Here is a 25,758-nt window from a genome sequence, read left to right as displayed (position 1 = left end):
AGTATTCCCACCCAGTAAGTTCAACTTGACCATTATCTAAAAATACCCCCGCCCATGTAATTATCAAAACTAGTACAAAAACTGGGTCTATTTATAGGGGTAAAATCACTTTTTTACATCCAAGCCGATTTCCTAGCAAAAACAAATCTACATTTTACATTTTGGAAAATCCACGCGCCTGGATACCATTAAATACAACTGCCCACCCAGAAAATTATTGCCTAATTTGAGGGCAAAATTTAATTAAATTGGCCACCCAGTCAACTATCGTCCAGTTTCTCTCCTACCGTGATTTTCAAAAATTCTTGAAAATTAATCTTTAACAGATGTACGGATTACATTGAAAATAAGCAAATCCTTAACACCAAACAATTTGGCTTTCGGTAAAAACATTCGACCTTTATGGCTATAGAGCAAATGGTAAACAAAGTTACTGCAGTAGTTGAAAGAAACGAAACCACTATTGGAATTTTTTTCTGGACTTGTCAAAAGCCTTTGATACAATCGATCATAACATACTCTTACATATTAAATTAGAACACTATGGCTTTCGTGGTATTGTGTTAGAGTGGTTCAGAAACTAGCTAAGCAACAGAAAACAATATGTTTATTATAATTCTTATAAATCAGAATCACGCGATATTATATGTTGTGTTCCGCAAGGATCAACCCTGGGTCCACTTCTATTTTTACTCTATGTCAATGATATAACTTATGCATCCAAAGTACTCGAATTCGTCCTTTTTGCAGATGATACCACTATTTTGTACTCCCATAAAAACGTAGAACGCCAAATAAACATTGTTAATGAAGAATTCAAAAATGGGCTATAAGAACTGTGGCAAACGGTCACTATAGAGACGCCATTGTTTGCTAATTATAACGTATTTAAGGTTGAAGATATGTATACACTGGAATTAGGTACATTCATGTACAGGTACTCCATAAATGAGCTGCCCTGTTCATTTGATAATTATTTTACTAAACGTTCTGACATATATAACTTGTTCTGACAAGATATGTAAATGACCTAAAATTAACCAAAAATAAGTGTTTTCTGATCCTGCCATACGTACAAGAGGTCCCATTCTTTGGAATTCTTTAGATAAAAATCTAAAAGCTTCAAAATCTGTCAAACATTTCCGCAATGAATAAAAACCAACTTATTTCTCAATATAATTAATCTTTTCCGTGAGCACGTCCCTTGTCTTGTCTTTTGGTTATGTTTGGTAAAGTTGCTTATTTTCTGTGCTAATTTCATTTGATTTTAGGGAAAGGCTAACTTTCAGGCCTTTTTGGTCTTCCAGCCTTTTCCTCCATATGTATCGTGTTTGTATATTTTTTGATGTAATGTAATGTAATGATTTATATGGAAATAAAATATGAATGAATATAAACGAATGAATGACTTATCCTTATTTACCTCCCTGTCAAAATTGGGCATTTCATTCTGCTAATATATTGTATACAGGTTGCGTCTGTCTAAAATATTTGTCTGAATTGCACATCGTATTCCAATGTCCATTTGTTTGAAGGGTCTAGTTGGTAAAACGCAGAAAGGAAATATATTCTCTGATACTTTATGGTTATTGTTTGTTGATGTAATGTAGTAGAAGATACAACATTCAATGAGTTAACAATAACAAGTGCTATCTCGAATACTCCATTCGGCTGCTCACAAGATACTTCTAGAATGATCCCATAAAGTGACCTTCTTTCGTAAATAAAAACATGTTCATTCAGACTAATTACTTTAGTTACTGTACCAAACACTACGGGAGGCTCTATATGCCATTGCCTAATTGGAGTAGACCGATTGGATGGCGAGCAAATACATAATTTAGCCTCGACCCCCTTATCACGGCATTGTTCATACACGACATATACGGATGTCCGTTCATAGTGGACGAGATGCAGTGACGGACCATCTTGTGAGTTTGACGTTACTTCTACAACTGCTGAGAAAACATCGTCCGCTTCTGGAGCATGTGGCTTTGCTGGTAGGTGCAGATCCATTTCTATTACCGTAGTATCCTATCAGAAAAAATTATATTTGATAGTAATCATGTTAGCTGAATATGTATTTTAAACATTCATTAAACAAATATTGCAAAATATCGTCAGACATGATAACGGCGCAAAGAAGATATCTTACACTTCTCATAATAATGCATTTCTTTCATTTCCTACCACAATGAACAGAGCACATCCAGATCTTGCAAAATATGTTTATTTCTTAATTATCAACACATGTTCAGCTAGTCTATTAACAAAATGAAAACAAAGGAAGCTGTACAAGGTAATAAGAGTGTCATTTGATGAAATGAGGTGATACATCATGTTGCAAAGGATTATGGTAAGGGTAGGATATCTATGATAACGACGTATCGCACAAAATACGCATTTCAAGATTGACTGAATTGCATTGCAAAGACACTACTATTGCAGGTTCGAGTACTCAGCATGATATGAACATTTTATACGATTACGATCCAGGTCTTTATCCCTGTTATTTGATAGTGCAGGGCAATACACCAAAGAATAGTGTAAATCCATTGCTATGGCAATTAATCCTGTTATATTACTACTTCTACGGCGAATTAAGAAAGACTATAAATATGCTGTATCCAAGTACGCATTTTAAATTTTAAAGGGATAAGAAAAGCATTTTGTTTTTGCCAGGGAAACTAATGCCAAAAATTTCATTTATTGTAATAGCGCTTTATCCGACAATAACCCATTTTTAGTGTGCCTACGCCTGCAATTGTTGTTATAGTGTTAAATGTGCCCATCTGCTTACGTTTTAGCTTCAGTAAGAGACCATTCACAAACACTTCAGATCTCAAAGTTTCAACCCCCCTTTTTTTGACATGAAAATTATGGGTCAACCCCATAGAAAAGCATATAAACTTTATTTTCCCGGGAACATTTGTGGTCACTTTTTCAGCACCACCTCTTAGGCCTCTTAAGCCCCCCCCCCTTTGCATCAGGCCCTCCCCTAACAAGTGTTTGTGAACGGTCCCTAAAAATTATGAATATAATATTGTTTTTAGATAGTTAAACATTATGTTTTAAAAAATCGGGATAGCCACAAGTGACCTTAAAAGTATGTAAAAGGCATAATCCACAATATGTCCATGTATCTCCATTTCAATAACATATCACCTTTCCCCGGCAATCGCGGGGAAAAGGGAATTTTGAGGACCAAAAAAAAAAAGAGCCTGAACTTGGAACATCACCACAAATGTTTAAATTGGTGTCAGGCCTGTTATAATGATACAGTACTTACCCTTCCAAAGTTTATTCTAGCCCTTATTGTTTAAGTTGCGAGTTTTAATACTACAGAAATAAAGCGGAAAACTGGGATGGAAATGTCACCTTTGTGTCCAATCCCTTAAATGCATCGTATCTGTCTACTTACTTGGTGATAAGATTCGACCACGTTGCCAACCCATGTTCCAACTAGTCGTTCGCACGAACCGAATCCAGATGGACTTTCTTCGTTCGCAGCAACAAATTGGTCCTGGATGATGTTGTTGATCTGTCCCAAAGCAAAATCTGCTAGCACTTTCACTCTGGTTTCATTTGACATCTTATGGCTCCTGCGACCCTCTTCGCAGATGCACTTCTTACTTTCTAAATCAATACCCAAAGTCCTGCAAGATCTCTTTGGATCAATGGGATGAAACAGTCCATTGGGATGCGTGTCGTATTTCTTGTCAAGTCGAAAAATAGACTTATCATTATCGGGTGAAAAGGTTAGCAGGGTTTGTCTCAAATCTACAATATCAATCAGCCTGTCCTGGTTTAACCTTAAAGATTCCATTTTGTATTTTCCCAGTTTTTCTTCCAAGTCATTTGAAACATGAATGAAAGAAACCGGGTGAGCCAATTCTACTTTGGCTTCAGCCGTTGTCTTTAAAAATGGTCCATATGCTAATCCATGATCTCCAAATATGAAAGTAAATGTATTGCTTTGTTTGTTAAGGAAGTTAATAAACTTAGCAAGACTTTCATCTAAAGTTTGACATCGGCGCCCACTAGGTTCATGGCATACGTTAAGTTCTAAATAATTTAAAAATGGTCCTTTACAAGTACCATTTGATAATTGATTCTGTAGCGATTCCATATATGAGAGCATGTAGTCAACTTGATATTTTCCATTGTAGCATATCGGTTTTGGATCTTCTCCGAAAGGATGTTCAAGTCCGTTGCTTTTCCATATCTCACAATTAGCTGCAGATAATCCTATTTGGTCAACACCTTTCGATTTCAATACTTTATGTAGTGTTTTCCAAGACTTAGAAACGGTGCTCTCTTCTTTTTTTATACCAAGAAATCTAGGCATACCTACAACCCGCTTTGCTTGTATCCGTTCTGACCAGCAGAGATCATCTATCCATGTCACATGGTATCCACCGTTTTGAAACAACTTAAATAATTTACCGATACCTGTCCTAGCCCGATGATTTCCTAATGTAAACATCATAGTATTTGCAAAAGTGCGTCCTGCCATTGTTTGCATCAGATTATAATTAAACACGTGAGCAAGCTTATTTTCCTTAGCATTTCTTAATGCAGTAACCGATTTTGGCAAAGATCGAAAGAAATGACTATGCGATGTTGAATCCAACCATATGACGTTGATGGTTATTGCATCGCAACAGGTTTTATCTTTACATGTGTTCTGGGTAAAGTGTTGTGGTATAAGAAGCAACTGATTGCCAAGTTTCTTGTCTTTAAGTGTACACTTCAGATAGCAAAATCCATAGTTACCATTGCTCGAGTTCTTGTTGAGAAAATCAAGGATGCTGTTTTCTAAGTCATTGATGTCGGTAAATATACTCCATTTTAGAGTTCCGTCTTGTGGGTTTATAGCACCTAGCGATATGGGCGATTCACACATGCTGTCGGAACATTTAATTCCATGATAAGTGTTGTTGTTCTGCAAGCAAATTGAGTAATAATGATAATAATTTAATATGCAGAAAATCATGTATAGGCTGCTAGAATGTTGGTTAGATATATTTTGTAGGTTTAATTACACGTATTTCCATAACTTTAACTTTTTAACCGACATTCTGAGTTCCGAAAAAGCGACGATGCCTTATTTCACTCAAATTCACACAGATGACAATTGTCGACCCAAGTGTGTTTTTAAATTTGTTGAAAAATAAATCTTAACATACGTCGTATATTAATGTTTTGTACACAAAAAGTAAATGTTTGATTATAAAATAGACCTAAACATGACCTAACAGTTGAGTCCGAGCAATTGTGTAAGAAGTGATCAACATTTAAATCACATTAAATATTATCCAAAAGTTGCTGATAACATTAACATATTGGCTCAACGTTGGATATAGTAAAACCATGCCCAACATTCGAGCAGTGTAGTTTGTAAAGAGACAATGAGCACTATACTTAGTAGATCTTGCGGACATGGTCGCCAATCCGTTTTGAAATCTAGGGACACATATTAATTTGCGTTAAAGTAGAGTTCGTCGAGTGAGTTGGAATTTTCCGCCCTTGCCCGCTTGTGGTCTAGACTTACGAGACGTAGGGGTGTACGTGTCCGGGAGTATGCGTTCCTCAGATGTCAGATTTGTAACTTAAAAATTAGGGTCCCACTTGACGCCATTTGTACATATTTTTAAACACTAACTGTTGGTTATTGCAGAACAGACCTCTAAATATATAATTTTGTGCTTATGTTAATCAAACGATTGTGCTTGAGATGTTTTGATTGTTGGCAAAATATTGGGAGGGGCATTTTGATATTGTGGCCCACCATTTAAAAACTGCCCACGGGCGTCAATCGCCGTTTGAAAAGTAGTTGGGACAAATGGGGAGGGAGGGGGGGGTAAAGAGGATTTTATCGGGTGCAGCACGTCACGAACGCCTTAGCACAGACCTAAATGCATGGTTCGAGTACTCAATCAACTGTGACTCTGTCATTAAAGTAGCCAAAACAGCAAGCTTAGGCTTAAATCCGCCTTATTTAATGCTCACGTGACCAGATGGATACTGACATTACTACTCAGGAAGTGTTGATAAATACTTCGTTGGTGGGGGGGGGGGGGAAAGTTGGAACCTCGGACATCAAAAATTTGGATTTTTTTATCCCCCTTTTATGTTCTAAAATATTTTTGACCCCCCCCCCTCCCTTCATTCCTAAAAAAGAAACCACAAATATACGTCATTAACTTTAAATTACCGTTTGGAGTCATAGTGTTATACCCAAATTGTAAAGTTTCTTTTATTTTAAACTTGAAAGTGCACAAATGAATATTTAACGTTCAATTTAAAACAAAATGGAATGTGCATGCCTTCTCGTACATTTTACTTCAGACTTTTACCCCTTTTTATGACCCAAACTTTTTTTTTGATCCCCCCCCCCCCCAATATTTTCCACCAGCCCCCATCATCAAAGGATTTATGAACACTCCCTTACTGGAAAAGGAACCTTCTGCACAGTTGTCCACCGTCCAGCTCAATTGACTTCCTTGCTTGTGGAATGACATGACTGTGTTTACGTTTGTTGTAGTGTCCATTGGTAAACACATGTCGTGGTATGCGTTTAGGCTCATTTTAGGATCATTTTGATATTCGGTTAATAAGGTTAAATTGCTTCTTTGGAACGATTGTACCTGATTATAAACGTTTGATAAATGTTGCGTCTTAAACAAACCCTTCAAATTCGAATATAGTTGAATAGACCCAATCCCTTAAAATCTCCACCGTGCCATTGATGAAATGATTTTACCTGAAACTGGCAAATACTAAGCTCCCGTTGGTCAGGACACACTGGCTTCGGCTGTGATAAGTAGATCTTATGTGCCAAGTCGCATGAGTCTGGTAATGGTTGGACTCGTTTGCAGGAAACATATGGCGGATGATCCGTCTTGGGGTCGAATCGAGGCACCTTGCATTTTGTGCTGTTTGAGCTCTCTGAAGAATTCTAAACATGATAGTGAGACAATTACGATTACTGTAGATTAATGTATCTTAAATGATAATATTATTGTACCCTCTGATACTGTTCATGTTATTATGTCCGTGACCAAGTCGGAGGAGCACTCAAATAGTAATGTGACATTATTTGTGCTGCCGCAACATTTAGGAAGGGATATTACATAGCCGTTGACTACGGCAGTGTCTTTTTTCTGACAGGATCTTCTTCTTTTTACACGGCCGTGACGTACGTTAGTCACGGTTGTGTATTTAGAGAATAAAGGTATTGGTTTTAGCCACTGGAGTGCATCTATCGTCTCATATAACACGGGCGACATCATTATTTTAAGTAAAACAACGAGGCGAAGCCGAGTTGTTTTACGCCAAAAATAATGATGTCGCCCGTGTTATATGAGACGATAGATGCACGACAGCGGCTAAAACAATACCTTTATTCTCATTCTTAAACACTTTACAAATTTTAATCCAATTAAATCCTACATTTTACAAGGAACTACCTAGGGCTTAAAATCGATCAGTCCCGTTGTTGCTATGCGCCTCCGATTGGCTCAAATGGCGAGCACGCGTATCGCGTTGATGCACACGCGCTGACCCGTGTGATATCGTGTCATGTCACACGGGTAAGAACCAATGAGATTCCAGGAACGTTCTCAAGTGTTTAAGAATTTATCTTACAGGATCTTCTGCTTCTTCTGTCGACCTTTACATTTGCTCTAGCACTGACATGCTTACACAGGCTTTGACCTAACTTGGTCACAACCATCATTGACCATGCCCTTACATGTCACATGAAACTTGTGGGGTCAAAGGTCACGCAGTGTCATAGGGGTCAAATGGGTGTACACAGATTTGGGGTCAAAGGTCATTAAGGGGTCACTTCCGGTATAAATAGAAATATCTTTAAAATGTTACATATGGAAAGGTTTCTATACAAAAACGATTCTATTATAAACCATCATGCGCATAGTTTCCACCTCGATACACATGAGCAAACATTTTCGTCCCAAGAGCTTCCAAGCAAAGAACAACAAGCAGCGAATGTCTCCACCACAGTCTTTGATTACACTACACGGTTGAGTGCATAGCAGTGTAGGTGCTGTGAAGCTTCTAGCTAAAAATGGGCCTCTTTGATTGGTTTTTGTCGACACCTCAAGACAAGTTTTCCCTTCATCCAATCAGATTTTTTTTTATATCAAACGAAAGCTAACACTTCTCTCTGAAAACACTTATAGTCACTAGGTCAACAGATAACACAATTCAATGTTATAGCAAGGCGAATGTGGAAAATATGTTGAAAACTACCTTTTCAATCACACTTTTTGACCAAAATGTAGGTTTTAAAGTCAAAACCTCAAATTACGTAGGACAGTGATGTCACTTACACACATGCAATGTTTTTACCCAGTGTCTGTGGGGTGTACACAGATTTGGGGTAAAAGGTCATTAAGGGGTTTCAAAAACGTCATTTCAGCTCAAATGCATCTTCTCCCACAAATTACGTAGGACAGTGATGCCACTTGCACACATGCATTGTTATTACCCAGTGTCTATGTCTAGAGGTCTATTTTTCAAGAGCATTTTAAACAACATTGACTTTCTTAAATTGTTATTATTATTGTCATCATCATCATCATCATCATCATCATCATCATCATCATCATCATCATCATCATCATCATCATCATCATCATCATCAGTAGTAGTGATAGTAGCAATAGCAGCATAGTAGTAGTAGTTTTTGGCTCTATGGGTCAAAAACATCAAAGTGCTCCGATTTTGCCAAAAGTGGTGTCAAAATGTTTGTTTTAATAACACAATTAAAAAATAGCATCGCCCACGTTATTAGATGGGACACAATATCAATTCGCCCGTGTTCTTCAACAGCTGTGACATTTTTGTTAAATTTAGGAATCATTGTCGTTCGAATATTTAATACAACAAATTAGTAAATAACTATGATTATGTTAAAAATAGTACCGTGTATAATGCGATATCAAAAATCCGATCAAATAACCAGGGACATTTTATTTAACCACTGAATTTACTCAATACACTACAAGATTATGATGATACGATCGATTGTAAGCTTGGTGACAACACCACTTAACAGTGGCGTAGCGTCATAGGGGCACGGGGCACGTGACCCCAATCATGGTCGGTGCCCCCTCCCATACGGATGACCCACGCCACGCCACTGCCACTTAAGATACCTTGAGTGCAATCGGCGATTTCAAAGGAAGTTTATTGACCCAATTATAGTGGTTCGTCGTGGTGGCCACCAGTCTTCGCGATAACGAGTGCTGTGAGTGTTGAGCCATGCATTGTTGGTAGCCGATATATTGTCAGTCAGTGATCGTTTAAGTTCTAACGGTGAAACTTGGGGGTTACCACCAAAGTGGGCGGCGATAATGTGCAGACTCGCCTAGGGTTGTTGGCATTAAGCCTTTCTGCAGAGCAGTGATGACATATTCAAATTACAATGTGTATTACGTGTAGTTGTCAAATTATGGGAACAATTTCAAAACTCCCAACTAAATATAAACACATGCACATGTGCAACTATGTAACTTAAGACAGAATTGGATTTCTGAAAGCCTTTTATTATTTCAGACTGGATATTACTCCATTATACACCCAGTCAGCTACCTGCACAACCGATTCTTTTGTTCTGCAAGGCTCACTCAGTCATTTAATGAGGCAATACAAACGATCGAAATTGGTGTTGAAATGAGCAAAATTTTGAGTTACACCTTTTCAAAAAAAAATTTTTTTCTCAGCCAAATGAAAAGCAATAATTTTCATTTTTCAGTAAATGGCTGGAAAAACTATAATGCTTGATACTGATTTTTTTTTAAATCCTGGTGTTAAACTAGGCCTGAAATTCAGTCATTTAGTGTAAGATATTCGATTTTATAGGCTTCAGCTCGGCCCGCGAGCTTTTTCTTGGATCAACCTTTTAGCTTTTCAAAGTAATATAGTTCGCTAATGAAGGATTTTCCCTAACTTTCTAAAGCACATCACCGTGAGCTATATATCATAGTTTTGTCAGAATTTCCGTTTTGATTTCACCATCTTTCACTGTCGGCTGAAAAAATTTCTAAATCAACACGTGAAATCTAAAGGCTAGTACTAGCATTGTGGATCGATATCCCTGGGTTTAATAGGAATACCGGCATGGCTATAGTGTTGCCAGAACTTCAATATAGCAAAGAAATTCCCAGACCTATAGCGCTCCTACTGATCATGTTTAACCAGAACACCCAATTGGGGATTTAATCGCTGGTCGGGCAATTTGCTTTCAATGAAAAATTGACCTGGATAACAACAAAGGAAATATCGACTATTTCAGCTGGTTGCTCTCGAGATAAAAGTACTCACCATTGCCTACTTTACTTAGTTTGACATTTTCGGAGACTGAATGGAAAAAGGGTAAAACAAAACGGAAATTCTGACAAAACTATAACATATAGACCCACACGATGTGCTTTACAGAGGTGGGAAATATCTTTCTTTAGCAAACTATGTTAGTTTGAGACGCTAAAACATGAATTCCGTAAAAAGCTCGCAGGCGAATTCAAGGCCTATAAAAATCAAAAATATCACACTAAAAGACACAATTTGATGCTTAATTTTAACACCAGGATTTAAAAAAAAATGTATATCCAAGCACCAAGTTTTTAACTCACATTACTGAAGAAAAAAAAATATTGCTTTATATTTGACCGAGAAAATTAATTTCATAGCAAAAAAGGTGTATCTCTGAATTGTGCTGATTTTTACATGTATCGATCGACTTTTAGCGCGACTAAGCATTTCTAAAGAATTGGTTGTCCAGGCGGCAGACTGCACCGTTGAGTAGTGACCCCTTTATGACCATTGACCACAAATCTATGGACACTCTAAAAGCACAGCACGTGTGCAAGTGGCGTCACTGAACGATGATGCTTGAGAAGCAGATTGACAGAAAGAAAAAAACTAGCTAGATATGCTGCGGTCTTTAAAAAATTCCAGTCGTGACCTTCAAATGACCTCTGACAACCTTGAAATGACTTTGGACAAAAAATCATTTTCTTGAAAAATGCATGCACTAATTTTCGTAACAAAATGTAACCCTTGTTTGGCCTATGGTGACATTGACCTTCATCATATTTTGAATCATATCAACATCCAAGATGGTTTCACAAAATTTCAAAATGATTATCAATAATAATAATAATAATAATAATAATAATAATAATAATAATAATAGTAATCTTATAAGGCGCAAAATCTTCCTTGCAACTCAGAACACGCAAACACATACTTAAGCAATCTTAAGCATAAGCAAGTCTAGAACCTCTCGCAAGTTAGATTAAAATTGTAGCCCATTTGGCTTCAAGACAGTAGCATTATGCATGATATACATGTGTGATCAACGGGGCTGCATTTGTAGCACAAGATGCAGTGCAAAGTGACAGATATCTTGATCTTGTGTGTAGTCACATGTATGCAGACGCTACTGCAACTTGCTACTGCAAGGGGGCGACTGCAACGTTTGCTTCTTGTGTGACCATTTGATCCCTTGTAACATTTAGGTTTAACCAGTGGCGTGCGCAAAGGGGGGGCAGTGGGGCCATGCCCCCCCACTTTTGTTGGTTATTCGGGGATCCGGGGGAAAACGGGGCCTCACCACTTTCAACAAAGCTGCACGCCACTGGGTTTAACCATGGAGGTATATAAATAAATGGAGATTGATCTAGCCAAGCATCTTTTGTACTACGTTGGTTATGACCAATTATTGTTGAATAGGCAATTTCAGGGGATATTGATTATGCTAAGCTGATTACATTGTTAAGTCTTTTTCACTGGTCATTTATTTCAATGGGGTGCTAAATGCAGTTACTTATAATGTTTATTGGAAAGTGCTCATGCTTCAGAAAATTTAATATCAAAATGTCATTTTCGCCAAAAAATTGCATTGAAATCAGTCTTTTTTAATAAAATAAACACCCTATCTGTAGGCCTATATCTGTGGTCATATTGTGACCCCCTACATTTTGGTCATGATTCTTGAAAAATTAAATTAGGCTATGACCCTCTATTTTTCTTTTCAAAAATTATGACCCCCCCGGTATAGGCCTATTTGGAACCCCCCTCCAAAGAAAAAATGATGCCCCTAATAATATTAATAATAATTTAGGCCTAAATACTGATAATTATTTATTATAAAATGAGAAGTTTAATGATGATGAAAAGATTTTAGCTGAATTCGAAGTACTTCCGGTAAATTTTACTCGCTTTAACTCAATTGGCCCAAATTGGCCCAACATAATTTTTTTCACAATCGGAAGGTAAAAACGTTTTGCTTTCATTTGCACTATATTTGAACTCCCTCAGACCCCCTTAAAAGCTTAATATATGAACATGAAAACTAAGTTTATTTGTCAAGTTACGGCACAACTAGTGTTGAAAACAGTTTCATAACTTGAGAACAGAACATCCAAATTTCATCGGGTTTTCGCACAATCATACATTGAAACTATAAGCTATCAAAACTGGCGACTTTGAACATCTAATTGACTAGCTGACGTCATTATACAGTCTCTTTTACAAGCCTTCCGGTACGGGTCAATGTAGGGTCAATTCCTATGAGGAAATTTTGGGAGTGACGATCAATGAACCATGGTAGAGTCTCATAACCATCGTGGAGATCAATAGCTTGGCTGAAGTGGCTAGTCATTCAAGTTTGGTGACTCATTGAATAGAGGTAATCGGATAATCTCCACTTAAGAGATTAGAATTCTGGCGATCATTCTCCATTTATTTATATACCTCCATGGTTTAACATTTATAGGCGGACATCTTGAAAAATGGCGGTCATCTTGAACTTTGAATTTGCTGAAGGTTTTACCTTAGTAACCAGAACGACTGAATGTTCCAATTATGTTGCACATCCTGCTAGGAGTATTATCATAAAAGCTAAACTGAGCAGCGGGGCTGAGTCACATTTGCGCAAGAGAGAAAGTTATATTTTCCGTCGACACCACATGATGTATAAGAAGGGGGAAAGTAAGTGAAGTAAATGCATGGAACATGGAACATAACAGCTTTTCATAATTATTTTAGTTAAACTTGGGTAAGATACATGGTACATGTGGCAATGTATTATTTAACTGCAGAAACTTACCACTGACTTAGCGTTTTCGATCTGTTTATCCCCAGCTCCATGAATTATCAGATGAGACCAGGACTGAAATATGAACAGTAAAGTGTATTGAAAATGAAGAATTGAAATGCCTTGAGTAGAATAGGAAACGGTACTTTCGTTCATTTGCTTGCGAAAACAATAACAAAATTTGTCCAGTTTAAGGGCTGGGTATGAACGTTTGGACAGTATTTATTGTGGGACATTAGAGCACATCAGACATATCAAATTGCATTCTAAATACGAAGAATGTCATTCTGATATCCAATAATTTTGATTTTTGACATTAGCAATTTAATACACATTTTATGGCAAATCATTAAAAATTGATATTTTTGATATTTAACAGTACTTGAAGTAAACTTTATAAATCTGATGATTTATACTTAAAGTATGTAGGTGGGATGAAAAGCCGACGATCAATTGAAAATTTGACCTTTTTCGTATTGAAGATATGGATTTTTTCCCCAAAACACCAAAAAAATTAGGTCTTTTGGGAAAAAATCCGTATCTTCAATATGAAAGGTCAAAATTTTCAATTGACCGTCGGCTTTTCCTCCCTGCTACACACACTTTAAGAATATGTCATTAGATTTATATAATTTACTTCGAGGCCTGTTATGTATCACAAATTTGAAAAATATCAAATTTTTATAATTTGTCATAAAATTTGTAATATATTGTGATTTTCGAAAATGAAAATTATTTGATATCAGAAAGACACGCTTCGTATTCAGAATGCAATTCGATAGGTCTGAGGTGCTCTCATGTCCCATAAAAAATACTGTCGAAAGGCAATAAACGCTCATTTTAGATCCCTTAATGACCTTATACTAGCATTAAATAAAAAGTAACGTTTATAATCCTTTCTTTTGCTGATTCTGTAGCCACATTAGATTTGCCGCATATTTGATCGAGTGATAAATATGTAAATATACCAATTTATATATATCCGTACTTCTTTTGCGTGAACATTGTGAAGACTAACAGGATGTCCGGTGATATATTTATCCACTACCCCGATTTGGAATATTGCAACGATGACACATACAAAGCCGATCAGGGTTAATAATCCCCATGGTCTTCTCTTCTTACAACCAGGACCTGTGTTAGAACCGATGTAGATATCAGCAGCTGCTGGTGTAGGCCTATTGTATGCTCTGAAAGTAGATCTATAATATAGCAAGTTGTATAAAAACATTATTTCGGATTTTGTCCAGCGATAGCTTGATTTTAGATTGATTTTACAACATAAAACTATTCGCTGTATATAATATACCCAGCGATAGCGGAATGCATGTTTAATAACATGTGGACTCATGCTGTAATTTTAAATTACTCATGCGTGACGTTTGGCCTCAAATGGGTAATATCAAATGTAAAGTCTGGGGTAGTGAATCTTAATTGCCCAAGTTTGATATAAAATTGGATCGGTTGAGCCCATATTTATTGGTCGAGCTATGAGTTTTAAAATATTGGACGAGACGTAGTAGAGTCCAATATTTTAAACTCATAGCAAGACCAATAAATATTGGGCGTAAAGCATCCAATTTTATCATTATTATGTTTTGGATCCAATATTATCACAACTTGGATCCATCAAAACATAATAATGGTCATTATTATGTTTTCAGAATCTTAGTCCCTATAGACGAATCCAAATCCACGCATTCCTACACCTGACTAGCAGCCTTTAGTTGGGTAGCCGTCGGCTACAATGCACCCAAAATGTGAAATGATTCGGCCTTGGCGTAAATTTTAAACTGCATTCCATCGCCCGTTTTACACATTCCGCGAAAACACAGGTAGACAAAAGAATGATTAAACACAATAGGCCCTATAGTTCCCTTCGGCTAAACACACAGCTTCTACATGGTCTATTCGCTGTTGAAGTGACATAATATTCGGATTAACTACACCATATCAAACGCTACAAATGGATGTACTTGCGAACAAAAGGACTATGTATGAATAGATGCGACGGGATTACCTGCGGAATTATCTCTATTGTATATATTATTCTATTAACCCTCCTCGTCCTTGCATCTTCTCTAGGTGTTAGGCGGCTTTTATTTGCACAATGGGGCGCTCAAAACACCATTTTGTGCTAGCGGCTACCCAAAGATGGCCGACCAAATCCTGACCATGACTTGGCTCGTTGGATTCGTCTATACTTTGTACAGAGCTGAAGAGCCCGATTTTTTCACACACTTGGACGCTATTTATTCAAAACCGCGGTTGTTTTTCATATTCTCATACCCAAATATTTAGCGTGAACATTTTAAATCTTAAATTTCCCGCCAGTGTACGTTCAGCTTAAGGACCACTCGTATGGGGAACATAAATTGCATAAATGAGACTATCGTACCGTCCTTGGTATCGTGTGCAAATTATGTTATTGAAAATGAAAATAATAAAATGTAGCTGTCAGCCAGCCAGCGCGGCGGCGACGGCTCTCTTAGCGACAGAGAATTGTCCACAGATTCCAGGCACGAAAATGGACCACTCGTATGGGGACCATAAATTGCATAAATAAGACTATCGTACAGTCCTTGGTACCGTGTGCAAATTATGTTATTGAAAATGAAAATAATAAAATTTAGCTGTTAGCCAGCCAGCGCGGCGGCGACGGCTCTCTTAGCGACAGAGAATTGTCCAAAGATTCCAGGCACGAAAATGCAATGTGACATTTTTACTTGTTTATAGAGATAAACAAGAGTGGTTTGGTGAAATTACCCTGACAATAATTATAGTCAAGTAAGTTGTGAAACCGGCCCTAAATCTCAATGTGAAAAGGTTCCGAATTCGGCACCCTCGCCGTTTTTCTGGTTAGAAAATGAACCAAAATTATTCAATTTCCTGACAAAACCTGAGAATTTCCTACCTCTCAATGGGTTTTTTCGAACTACCATGACTACTAGAAGACTCGACAGGCTTGACAGGGTTTGCGATTAGCACAAACACGTTAGGGTTTTGGATGGAAATGGAAGATAATAAGCTTACAACATGATGATCATGCATGAGATGAACGTGTCATGTGATATGGTTGGTCCAAATTATGTTGAAGCCTGCACTTTAGTTTGTTTTATATCCGGGGCCGGTCCATTTCACGAATAGTCGTAACTTTACGAAGGGTCCTTGTTCAGTAGGCAGCCCTATCGATCATAAATAATTTTACCGGTACTTAATTAAATGTATGACTATGTGGCAATGCATTGAAAGTTACCATCGATTTCTAATCTTAGACTTAGGAAGTTAAGAAGAGCTGCGAAGCGTCATAAATGTTGGGTATGAACCCCTGGACGCTATTCCACCCCGCCGGCAACGGCCAATAGGCGCTAGCCAGCAAATCTCCAAATCGGTGAGCCCTGCCATATTTTTTCCTTGGTACCTGTATTTGGCCCGCAGATTTTGTCATCAAATAGGCTAATTATATATTTTTGAAAATTATTTTTTAACAAAAACACAGTTAGGTTGACAATTGGCATCCCTTTTGAAAATAAAATAAAATAAAACAAAAGAAGATTTTCAAAAGGGATGCCAATTGTCAACCCTAATGGGTTTAAAAAGTAAATTTCAAAAATATATAATAAAACGGGACGGTAATTATCCCAAATAACCGGTTATACAGGAAGATAGATTATTAAAGTATGAATTTCTGCCGTTCATTCTTGGAATGGACTGTTATTTAAGAGTTTGAGGGCTAATTAAAAAAAATTAAGAAGCCGTGACGTCACACCATTGTTTAAAATATTATTATATGCCCCTGGGGGACCCACTCAGATATATAGGAGCTACATAAACCTCTAACAAACATTTGGGAAAAGGGTCGGATCATTCGCTATCAGACGGCGTTTAGGGAATAAGGGGTTTCACCCCTGTAAATCGCCTCATTATAATTTGTATACTGCTACGTGTGACTTTGTACATATCATGACTGCAATTATTTGACTTGAATATATCATTTTTAAAATTCCCGTATTAGTTCAAATGTTCTCGTGGTTCAGTGGTAGAATTCTCGCCTGCCACAGGTCAGGCGAGAACCCCTGGATGTAAATTAATTGATCTCGCTATGAGTATTAAAATATTGGACTCGACTACGTCTCGTCCAACTCACAGCTCGAACAATTAATTTGTAGTATTGGGTTCAAACCATCCAATTTTATATCATAATCGGTCAAATAATGAAGGAGATGCGACAGGAAGAAGCAGAAGGAGGAGGAGGAGCAGTAAGAGGAGGAAAAGACCACGAAGTCCAGACGTGACCTTGAAATTTGGGGTCAAACTGTCAAAGGTCATTAGGAGGTCACTTCCAGTGTAAAACCAAATATGTAATGAAGGGAAGAACAGATGATTATTATCATGATTATTGTGTTATCAACTGATTGAGTGTCCCAGATTAGAATCGAAATAAAACAAACAGAAATGTTTTAGCCATATAGTGATCTTTGACCTCGAGTTGTTCACAAAATATTTGTGCCACCAATAGTACTATTGACCAAGTGTCATCATTGTACTATGTAAGTTGCGGAAGCCGTAGCATTTTTAAGGTATTTGACATCAATTCTGTGTACACCATATAGACAGTGGTTATAGCCGATGCATATGTGCATGTGACGTCATTGCCCTATGTAATTTGTAGGAGTAGCATTTTAAGTTGAAATCACATTTTTTGGCCATACTGATCTTTGGATGACCTTTAAGCCCGAGTTGATCACGTGACATTTGTGGCACCACATAATGGTCCGAGAGACCAACTAAGGTTAAAATAGCTCAAAGTATGTGACTACGAGGGTTTATTATGTGATTGACAGAAGAAAGAAAGAAGAACATGAGCGGCTGTGGCCCTTGGCCATTTTGCTAATGACTAAGGGAACTACACACAGAAAAATCGGACCTTCATTATGTAAAAAAATACCAAGTATAATGATATTGTGTATAATTTCGACAATTTTTTACACAGGTTAAGTAAAATGTCATCAAAATGCTTTACCAGTTGTAATGTAATTTTAAAATGCACCTATTCGAAAGGCAAAACATACATAGGCCAGATATTTTGCCGAGTTTATGTAGTTTTTACCTATTTCAGGTAAGAATATAGCGCCGACCGAAAGCAATCATGGCGGACACGACGTGTATGTGATCGTGTAGCGCATGCCTCCTGAAACATCATTCAAATAGGTAGGTTTCGAAGTCATAAGTTGGAACCAAACTGGAGATTCGTTCGATAAGCTCATGTATGGATATCTTTGAGACATTAAAAATGGCTATTTATGGGTTCATTTACTAGATTTATCAACATTGGAATTTACATTGCAGCGTACGTATTGCCGCGATCATGATTACGTGCTACGGCGCGGCATTCATTACAGTACGATACTGTATACTGCGCCCGGACACTGCGTGTATACATGGTATAGCAATGTGTGTGTTGAGATAGATAGCGATGTAAAACGGTGTAGACGTGATAATGCATTGAAATGACTTTGGTAGGTAGTCCTACAGTACCAAAGGCTTGAAGCATTTCAGTGGCTTAGTGTATTATTATAGCATTGTATCGTACATGTAATACATGCGAGAGAGAAATGAGTACGAATTACATTGAACATTAACTAGATAGCGGGTTGAACTGATTAAAAGGAAAACAAAAACAAAATAAAATATTTCATGCATGAAATTGTATTGTTGAACGAATCTGACAGTTGACCAAGATCTGATGACTTCAAATCTATCATGAATTATGTTTCAGCATAAAATAAAACAGAAAGAAAGAAAGAAAGAAAGCCCCAATCCTACCTAATAATGAAGTATTTTTTTTGCTTAACTGGTATGTTTTTTTACAAATTCAAGGTTGTATGAAAAATACCTATTTGTTAGGGGGTTCATATGCTACATAAATGTTATGTATGTTTTACATAGGTTGTGTAAAAAATACATAACAATTATGTAGTAAAATACCTAATAGCCGAGGTAACAAATTCTACATAAAAGTTATGTAAATATTTTACTTAATAGCCATAGTATTTTTTACTTATCTGCTATGTTATTTTTACATAATTCATGGTTATGTAAAAAATACCTATTTGTTTGGGAGTTCATATGCTACCTAATGTTATGTATATTTTTTACATAACCTGTGTAAAATTTTTTCTGTGTGTAGACATGTTGTATAAGACCACGAACACCGCCGTGGTAACCCCTTAACGACCGCCGGCCCACCCCATACAATAGACCTGGCTAAAGTCGATGCATGTGTGTAAGTGACGTCACGGTGTAGTGTGTTATGTTATTTGTGGCAGAAGAGGCAAGGTATTTCATCTCGGACCGGACGTGACCCCTTAAAGAACTTTGATCCAAAACAAAAAAACCCACAAATAACACATATACATTGAGTAACAACAATTCATGTCTGAACTTATCTTCACTCTGCTGTTTTTCCTGGCAAATACAACTTTTGAAGGTATTTGCATTTATACCGGAAGTGGCCCCTAAATGACCTTTGAGTCCGAAATAAACTTACAGGACAATGTGTTCTTATGACCACGAAGACTGTCGATTGTTTTAGTCAACTGGTAGCGACACCTAATGACCTTTGACTATGATCTATGAATATAATACCTCATAGAAACAGAGCAATTAGACCACGTGAAATCGTTACATTAAATTGAAAACTGAATGCTTAAGGGGTGAAGCTGGTAAGGTGACGATCTCCGAAAAGTTTTTCGATAAATTCATTAATTTCTCAAAAAGTAAAAATCTCAGTTCAATAAATAATGGTTAAAATGAAAGCCAATATTGGGGCATAATTATCGTATCATTATAATAGGTCTGGCACCAATGCAAGCATTTGTTTCGGTGTCCCAAGTTCATAGTCAAATATGCTGACGCTATTTTTTACAAATCGCCTGGAATTGCATATTTAGGTTTCAGCGATTGCTGAAAAAAGATAGGTATGTTTCTGAAAAGCGTTTCCGCTTGGAATGTAGATGGCTATTGTGGAGCTTAATGTCCGTGATTTTAATTTATAAGCTCTTCCATTGACAATTTGTAACGTCTTTTGCACAGCATGCGGGTCGCCTGCTTGAATCCCGATATTTTAAAAATTATGTTGTTTTTTAACCAAACAACCAGCTAAAAGAGTTCTCTAAACTGTCCTCTAACCGCAGATAACATTAGATCGACTGTGCTATCGGTAGAATTTAAACGAGAACCAAAAGTGTTCGCCAAAGTCATGTAAATATGGACTATCGCGGAATATGGCGTTTTAGTAAAAGTTGCATTTTGCCAGTGCTTTTACTGTTCTTGCTATGAAGAACATTATGAACTTACCTCCAACGTAGAACATAGTTGGCAAATATATTCCGGTTCAACTATGACTTATTCCAGATACTTGATCTTTGCTATTGGCAAACTTATGAGCATATTTGTATTTTGTAAAATGGCGAAAATATTGCAAAATTGACCACTCCACCAGTCATACGTTAACACCTAGTTACAACGTGTCAAAATGTTGTCCTTTCCGATTCTGACAGAATCCTCTTATAGAGGAACTATCCAAAGAACAACAAAAACTTAGAAATGATATCAATGCTACCACTGATAAGACCAAGTGCAGAGAAAAGAAAACAAAGAGGAATAAAATCCTCAAAGAAATACACAAACTGGTTGAAAAAGAAAAGACAAAGAAAATAATTGAACAGGTTGAAGAAATAGAAAACAATAAAAATGACTCAAACAGAATGTACCAAGCAGTTAGACAACTCCAACAGTCTAAACCAAAGAAAAAACTTGTGGTTGATGGAGAACATGGTCTAACAACAAATGTCAAAGAACAAGTTGAAATAATAACAAATCATTTTAGAACAGTTTTTCACATTGACTCAGAAGAAGAAATACCTGAAGTAAAACCAAGAGAAATGAAAGTACCTTTCACAGCAAGTGAAGTACAAAAAGCTGTAAAATCACTAAAATACAATAAAAGTCCAGGCTGTGACCAACTCAAAGCTGAACTTATTAAACACAGCCCACCAGTCATACATCAAGGAAAAGCAGATTTACTAAATCATATGGCCAAAACTGGAGATCATCCTAAAGAAGTAAAAACAGGAATACTAATACCTATACCAAAACCAGGGAAAAACAAGGACCACCACAAAATTTAAGACCCATCATTCTTTTATCTGTAATTAGAAAAATTCTTGCCATAATCATGATCACAAGAACGGCAGAAAAGTTAAATAGCCGCATACCTATAACTCAAGCAGCATACAGATCAGGTAGAGGTACAACAGAACATGTATTTACCATCAAAACTCTTGCTGAAAAAGCAATAACATCATCAAACTATGAAATAACTATTCTTTTACTCGATATGAGTAAAGCCTTTGACACTATCAAAAGAGACTTACTCATGCAAGATTTAAAGGAAGTACTTGATGATGATGAATTACACATGTTCTATCTACTACTCAAAGATGTAGAAATACAAATACAGGTAGATAAACACACTGGTGATAACATAATCACAAACATAGGAGCTCCACAGGGAGATTGTGCCAGTGCAATACTTTTTACTTTTATCTAGCTAAATCCCTACAAGCTGAGAGAGATGCAGATGAAACTGAACATAATTATGCCATACCAAGAGAAGTCTCCAATGATACTCTACCATCACATACAGGATCACTCCTATTTCAAATCCAGCCCAGATCAAACATTTCAAATTGATCAACAATATGCAGATGATATAAGCTGGATAACAACAAATACTGGACAAATCACCAAAATAAGAGAAACAGTACCACCAAAACTAAAAACGAGAAATCTAACAATAAATCAAGACAAAACAGAACAATACAAAGTACACAAAGATGGTCCATCAGACTGGAAAAAATGTAAATACCTAGGAACATTACTACATGTAGATACTAACGAAGATATAAAAAGGAGAAAATGTCTAGCAATAGCATCATATAATCAACTCAAACATTTCCTCAAACAAGAGCAAACATTACAACAAAAATGAGAATTTTTAATGCGTATGTAGGATCCATTTTTCTATACAATAGTGAATTATGGACATTGACAACAAAACTTGAACACAAAATAGATGTATTTCAAAGAACTCTACTTGGAAGACCAATATCCATCACAAAACTAGACAAAATGACAAATGCTGATCTATATACAAACACAAATGCTGAACCATGGAGCAAAACCATCAAAAGAAGAAGACTAAACTGGGTGGGAAATAATCCCATTCAATTACACGGTTGACGATGGAAATTTACTGAATTTAGAGAATGCACGGCGACCACCACCTGGATCTTGATCAATTTTGCAACAGCTGTGCTCAGTCTGGCGTAGGCCCTATAATAAGCGTCTCTTTGTTATTTACATTAGATAAATGAATGGGAAAAAAAGAGAGTTTATTATCGTGAGTTATACCGTAGGTTTGTTGGTTTAGGAATATCGCTATGTACAGCTCCAAGATATAGTATAGTGCGTTTTATTTTTTAATTTATCCCATTATTTTGGCTGCAACTGGACATAAACCATTTGTTACAGTTATTACTTATATTATTTCTTCATTTTTGGTAAACCGAAATAATAAACTATAAAACCATTAACTGATGGAATATATTTCCTATAAGGCGCGTGAAAGTCGATTCCGAGTTTATCGTCCCTCGCCCGCGGCACTTTTTGGAAACCAAAAAATTAATACCCGCGTCAAATTTTCAAAAATGCCTAATAAATAATTAATTATTTCCAAAGTATCAGTGTTTTCACCAGTTTTAGCAATTGGAAACATATATTTTCGTTTGTAAAACATATATTCATAACTTGGATGCAAAACCAGGCTCTTTTCTAACTTTTCTAGTCCTTACCCATATAAAAAACATGTTTATAAATCAAATGTATGAGTTTGGCTTTAAATCAACACGCATTTTAGGTCAATAATAAAATCTGATGAAATAATAAAAAATGAAAAAGTCACCTCAAAAAAAAAAAAAAAAAAGTGACGATAAACTCGGAATTGACTTTCATGGGCCTAATCTATACTGTCATGTTGGTGCAAAGTAGAGCATTTGTTCATCAGGTGGTAAAAGTTGTTCCTGAGAGCATCCTATGTCCCGCTGCCTTCAAATTTCAAGCCGTAACAGTATCAGAAATGTTGAATGATACCAGGCAGCTGTTATCACCCACCCCTCCCCATAAACCCCGGGCCATAAACACAACACACGCCCTCACATCCCACACACCTCGCTCTGCTTTCACTTTGCAATTGAGCTTATAACTCCCCATTAAGAACTCACGAAATCATTTTGTATTCTTACATGTCAAAACTAAGCATAAGCATGCCATTATCTTGCTATTCGGGGGGCACTTCAATTATATGAGAATGATGCCTACTAATCTCAAAAGACTATTCGGCAACATCATTAGTGATAAATATCATTAATAAAAGTTGTAAATGAAACAATAAAAGCGTCTGAATTAGGATGACGATAGAGCCAATGGAAAAAAGTGTGTGTAGGGGTGTGGAGAGGGGTACGGTGGTGGATGGCAAAAGTTTTTCGATAAATTCATTAATTTCTCAAAAAGTAAAAATCTCAGTTCAATAAATAATGGTTCAAATGAAAGCCAATATTGGGGGCCTAATTATCGTATCATTATAATAGGTCTGGCACCAATGCAAGCATTTGTTTCGGTGTCCCAAGTTCATAGTCAAATATGCTGACGCTATTTTTTACAAATCGCCTGAATTGCATATTTAGGTTTCAGCGATTGCTGAAAAAGATAGGTATGTTTCTGAAAAGCGTTTCCGCTTGGAATGTAGATGGCTATTGTGGAGCTTAATGTCCGTGATTTTAATTTATAAGCTCTTCCATTGACAATTTGTAACGTCTTTTGCACAGCATGCGGGTCGCCTGCTTGAATCCCGATATTTTAAAAATTATGTTGTTTCTTAACCAAACAACCAGCTAAAAGAGTTCTCTAAACTGTCCTCTAACCGCAGATAACATTAGATCGACTGAGTGTGCTATCGGTAGAATTTAAATGAGAACCAAAAGTGTTCGCCAAAGTCATGTAAATATGGACTATCGCGGAATATGGCGTTTTAGTAAAAGTTGCATTTTTGCTAGTGCTTTTACTGTTCTTGCTATGAAGAACATTATGAACTTACCTCCAACGTAGAACATAGTTGGCAAATATATTCCGGTTCAACTATGACTTATTCCAGATACTTGATCTTTGCTATTGGCAAACTTATGAGCATATTTGTATTTTGTAAAATGGCGAAAATATTGCAAAATTGACCACTCCACCAGTCATACGTTAACACCTAGTTACAACGTGTCAAAATGTTGTCCTTTCCGATTCTGACAGAATCCTCTTATAGAGGAACTATCCAAAGAACAACAAAAACTTAGAAATGATATCAATGCTACCACTGATAAGACCAAGTGCAGAGAAAAGAAAACAAAGAGGAATAAAATCCTCAAAGAAATACACAAACTGGTTGAAAAAGAAAAGACAAAAAGAAAATAATTGAACAGGTTGAAGAAATAGAAAACAATAAAAATGACTCAAACAGAATGTACCAAGCAGTTAGACAACTCCAACAGTCTAAACTAAAGAAAAAACTTGTGGTTGATGGAGAACATGGTCTAACAACAAATGTCAAAGAACAAGTTGAAATAATAACAAATCATTTTAGAACAGTTTTCACATTGACTCAGAAGAAGAAATACCTGAAGTAAAACCAAGATAAATGAAAGTACCTTTCACAGCAAGTGAAGTACAAAAGCTGTAAAATCACTAAAAAAACAATAAAAGTCCAGGCTGTGACCAACTCAAAGCTGAACTTATTAAACACAGTCCACCAGTCATACATCAAGGAATAGCAGATTTACTAAATCATATGGCCAAAACTGGAGATCATCCTAAAGAAGTAAAAACAGGAATACTAATACCTATACCAAAACCAGGGAAAAAACAAGGACCACCACAAAATTTAAGACCCATCATTCTTTTATCTGTAATTAGAAAAATTCTTGCCATAATCATGATAACAAGAACGGCAGAAAAGTTAAATAGCCGCATACCTATAACTCAAGCAGCATACAGATCAGGTAGAGGTACAACAGAACATGTATTTACCATCAAAACTCTTGCTGAAAAAGCAATAACATCATCAAACTATGAAATAACTATTCTTTTACTCGATATGAGTAAAGCCTTTGACACTATCAAAAGAGACTTACTCATGCAAGATTTAAAGGAAGTACTTGATGATGATGAATTACACATGTTCTATCTACTACTCAAAGATGTAGAAATACAAATACAGGTAGATAAACACACTGGTGATAACATAATCACAAACATAGGAGCTCCACAGGGAGATTGTGCCAGTGCAATACTTTTTACTTTTTATCTAGCTAAATCCCTACAAGCTGAGAGAGATGCAGATGAAACTGAACATAATTATGCCATACCAAGAGAAGTCTCCAATGATACTCTACCATCACATACAGGATCACTCCTATTTCAAATCCAGCCCAGATCAAACATTTCAAATTGATCAACAATAT

The 25,758-nt window shown here is 36.6% G+C and overlaps 1 protein-coding gene across 2 annotated transcripts in view; it reads right to left on the bottom strand.

Annotated features, from left to right (window-relative positions):
• Window positions 1-378: 378 nt before the first annotated feature.
• The window catches only part of LOC140142604 (uncharacterized), a 67,357-nt gene continuing 41,977 nt past the window's right edge, over window positions 379-25,758 (bottom strand). For both annotated transcript variants that reach the window (XM_072164602.1, XM_072164603.1), the window contains exons 3-7: window positions 14,118-14,331; window positions 13,142-13,204; window positions 6,767-6,961; window positions 3,422-4,945; window positions 379-2,034 (exon numbers count right to left, since the gene is read on the bottom strand). In XM_072164602.1, coding sequence (XP_072020703.1) covers window positions 1,483-2,034; window positions 3,422-4,945; window positions 6,767-6,961; window positions 13,142-13,204; window positions 14,118-14,331 — 2,548 coding nt within the window. In that variant the 3' untranslated portion in view covers window positions 379-1,482. The remainder of the gene's footprint in view (window positions 2,035-3,421; window positions 4,946-6,766; window positions 6,962-13,141; window positions 13,205-14,117; window positions 14,332-25,758) is intronic.

Source organism: Amphiura filiformis, chromosome 20, assembly GCF_039555335.1.
Source record: "Amphiura filiformis chromosome 20, Afil_fr2py, whole genome shotgun sequence".
Lineage (NCBI taxonomy): Eukaryota > Metazoa > Echinodermata > Ophiuroidea > Amphilepidida > Amphiuridae > Amphiura > Amphiura filiformis.
Note: the sequence above shows the minus strand (reverse complement) of the source record. Positions and strands in the feature narration are given on the sequence as shown.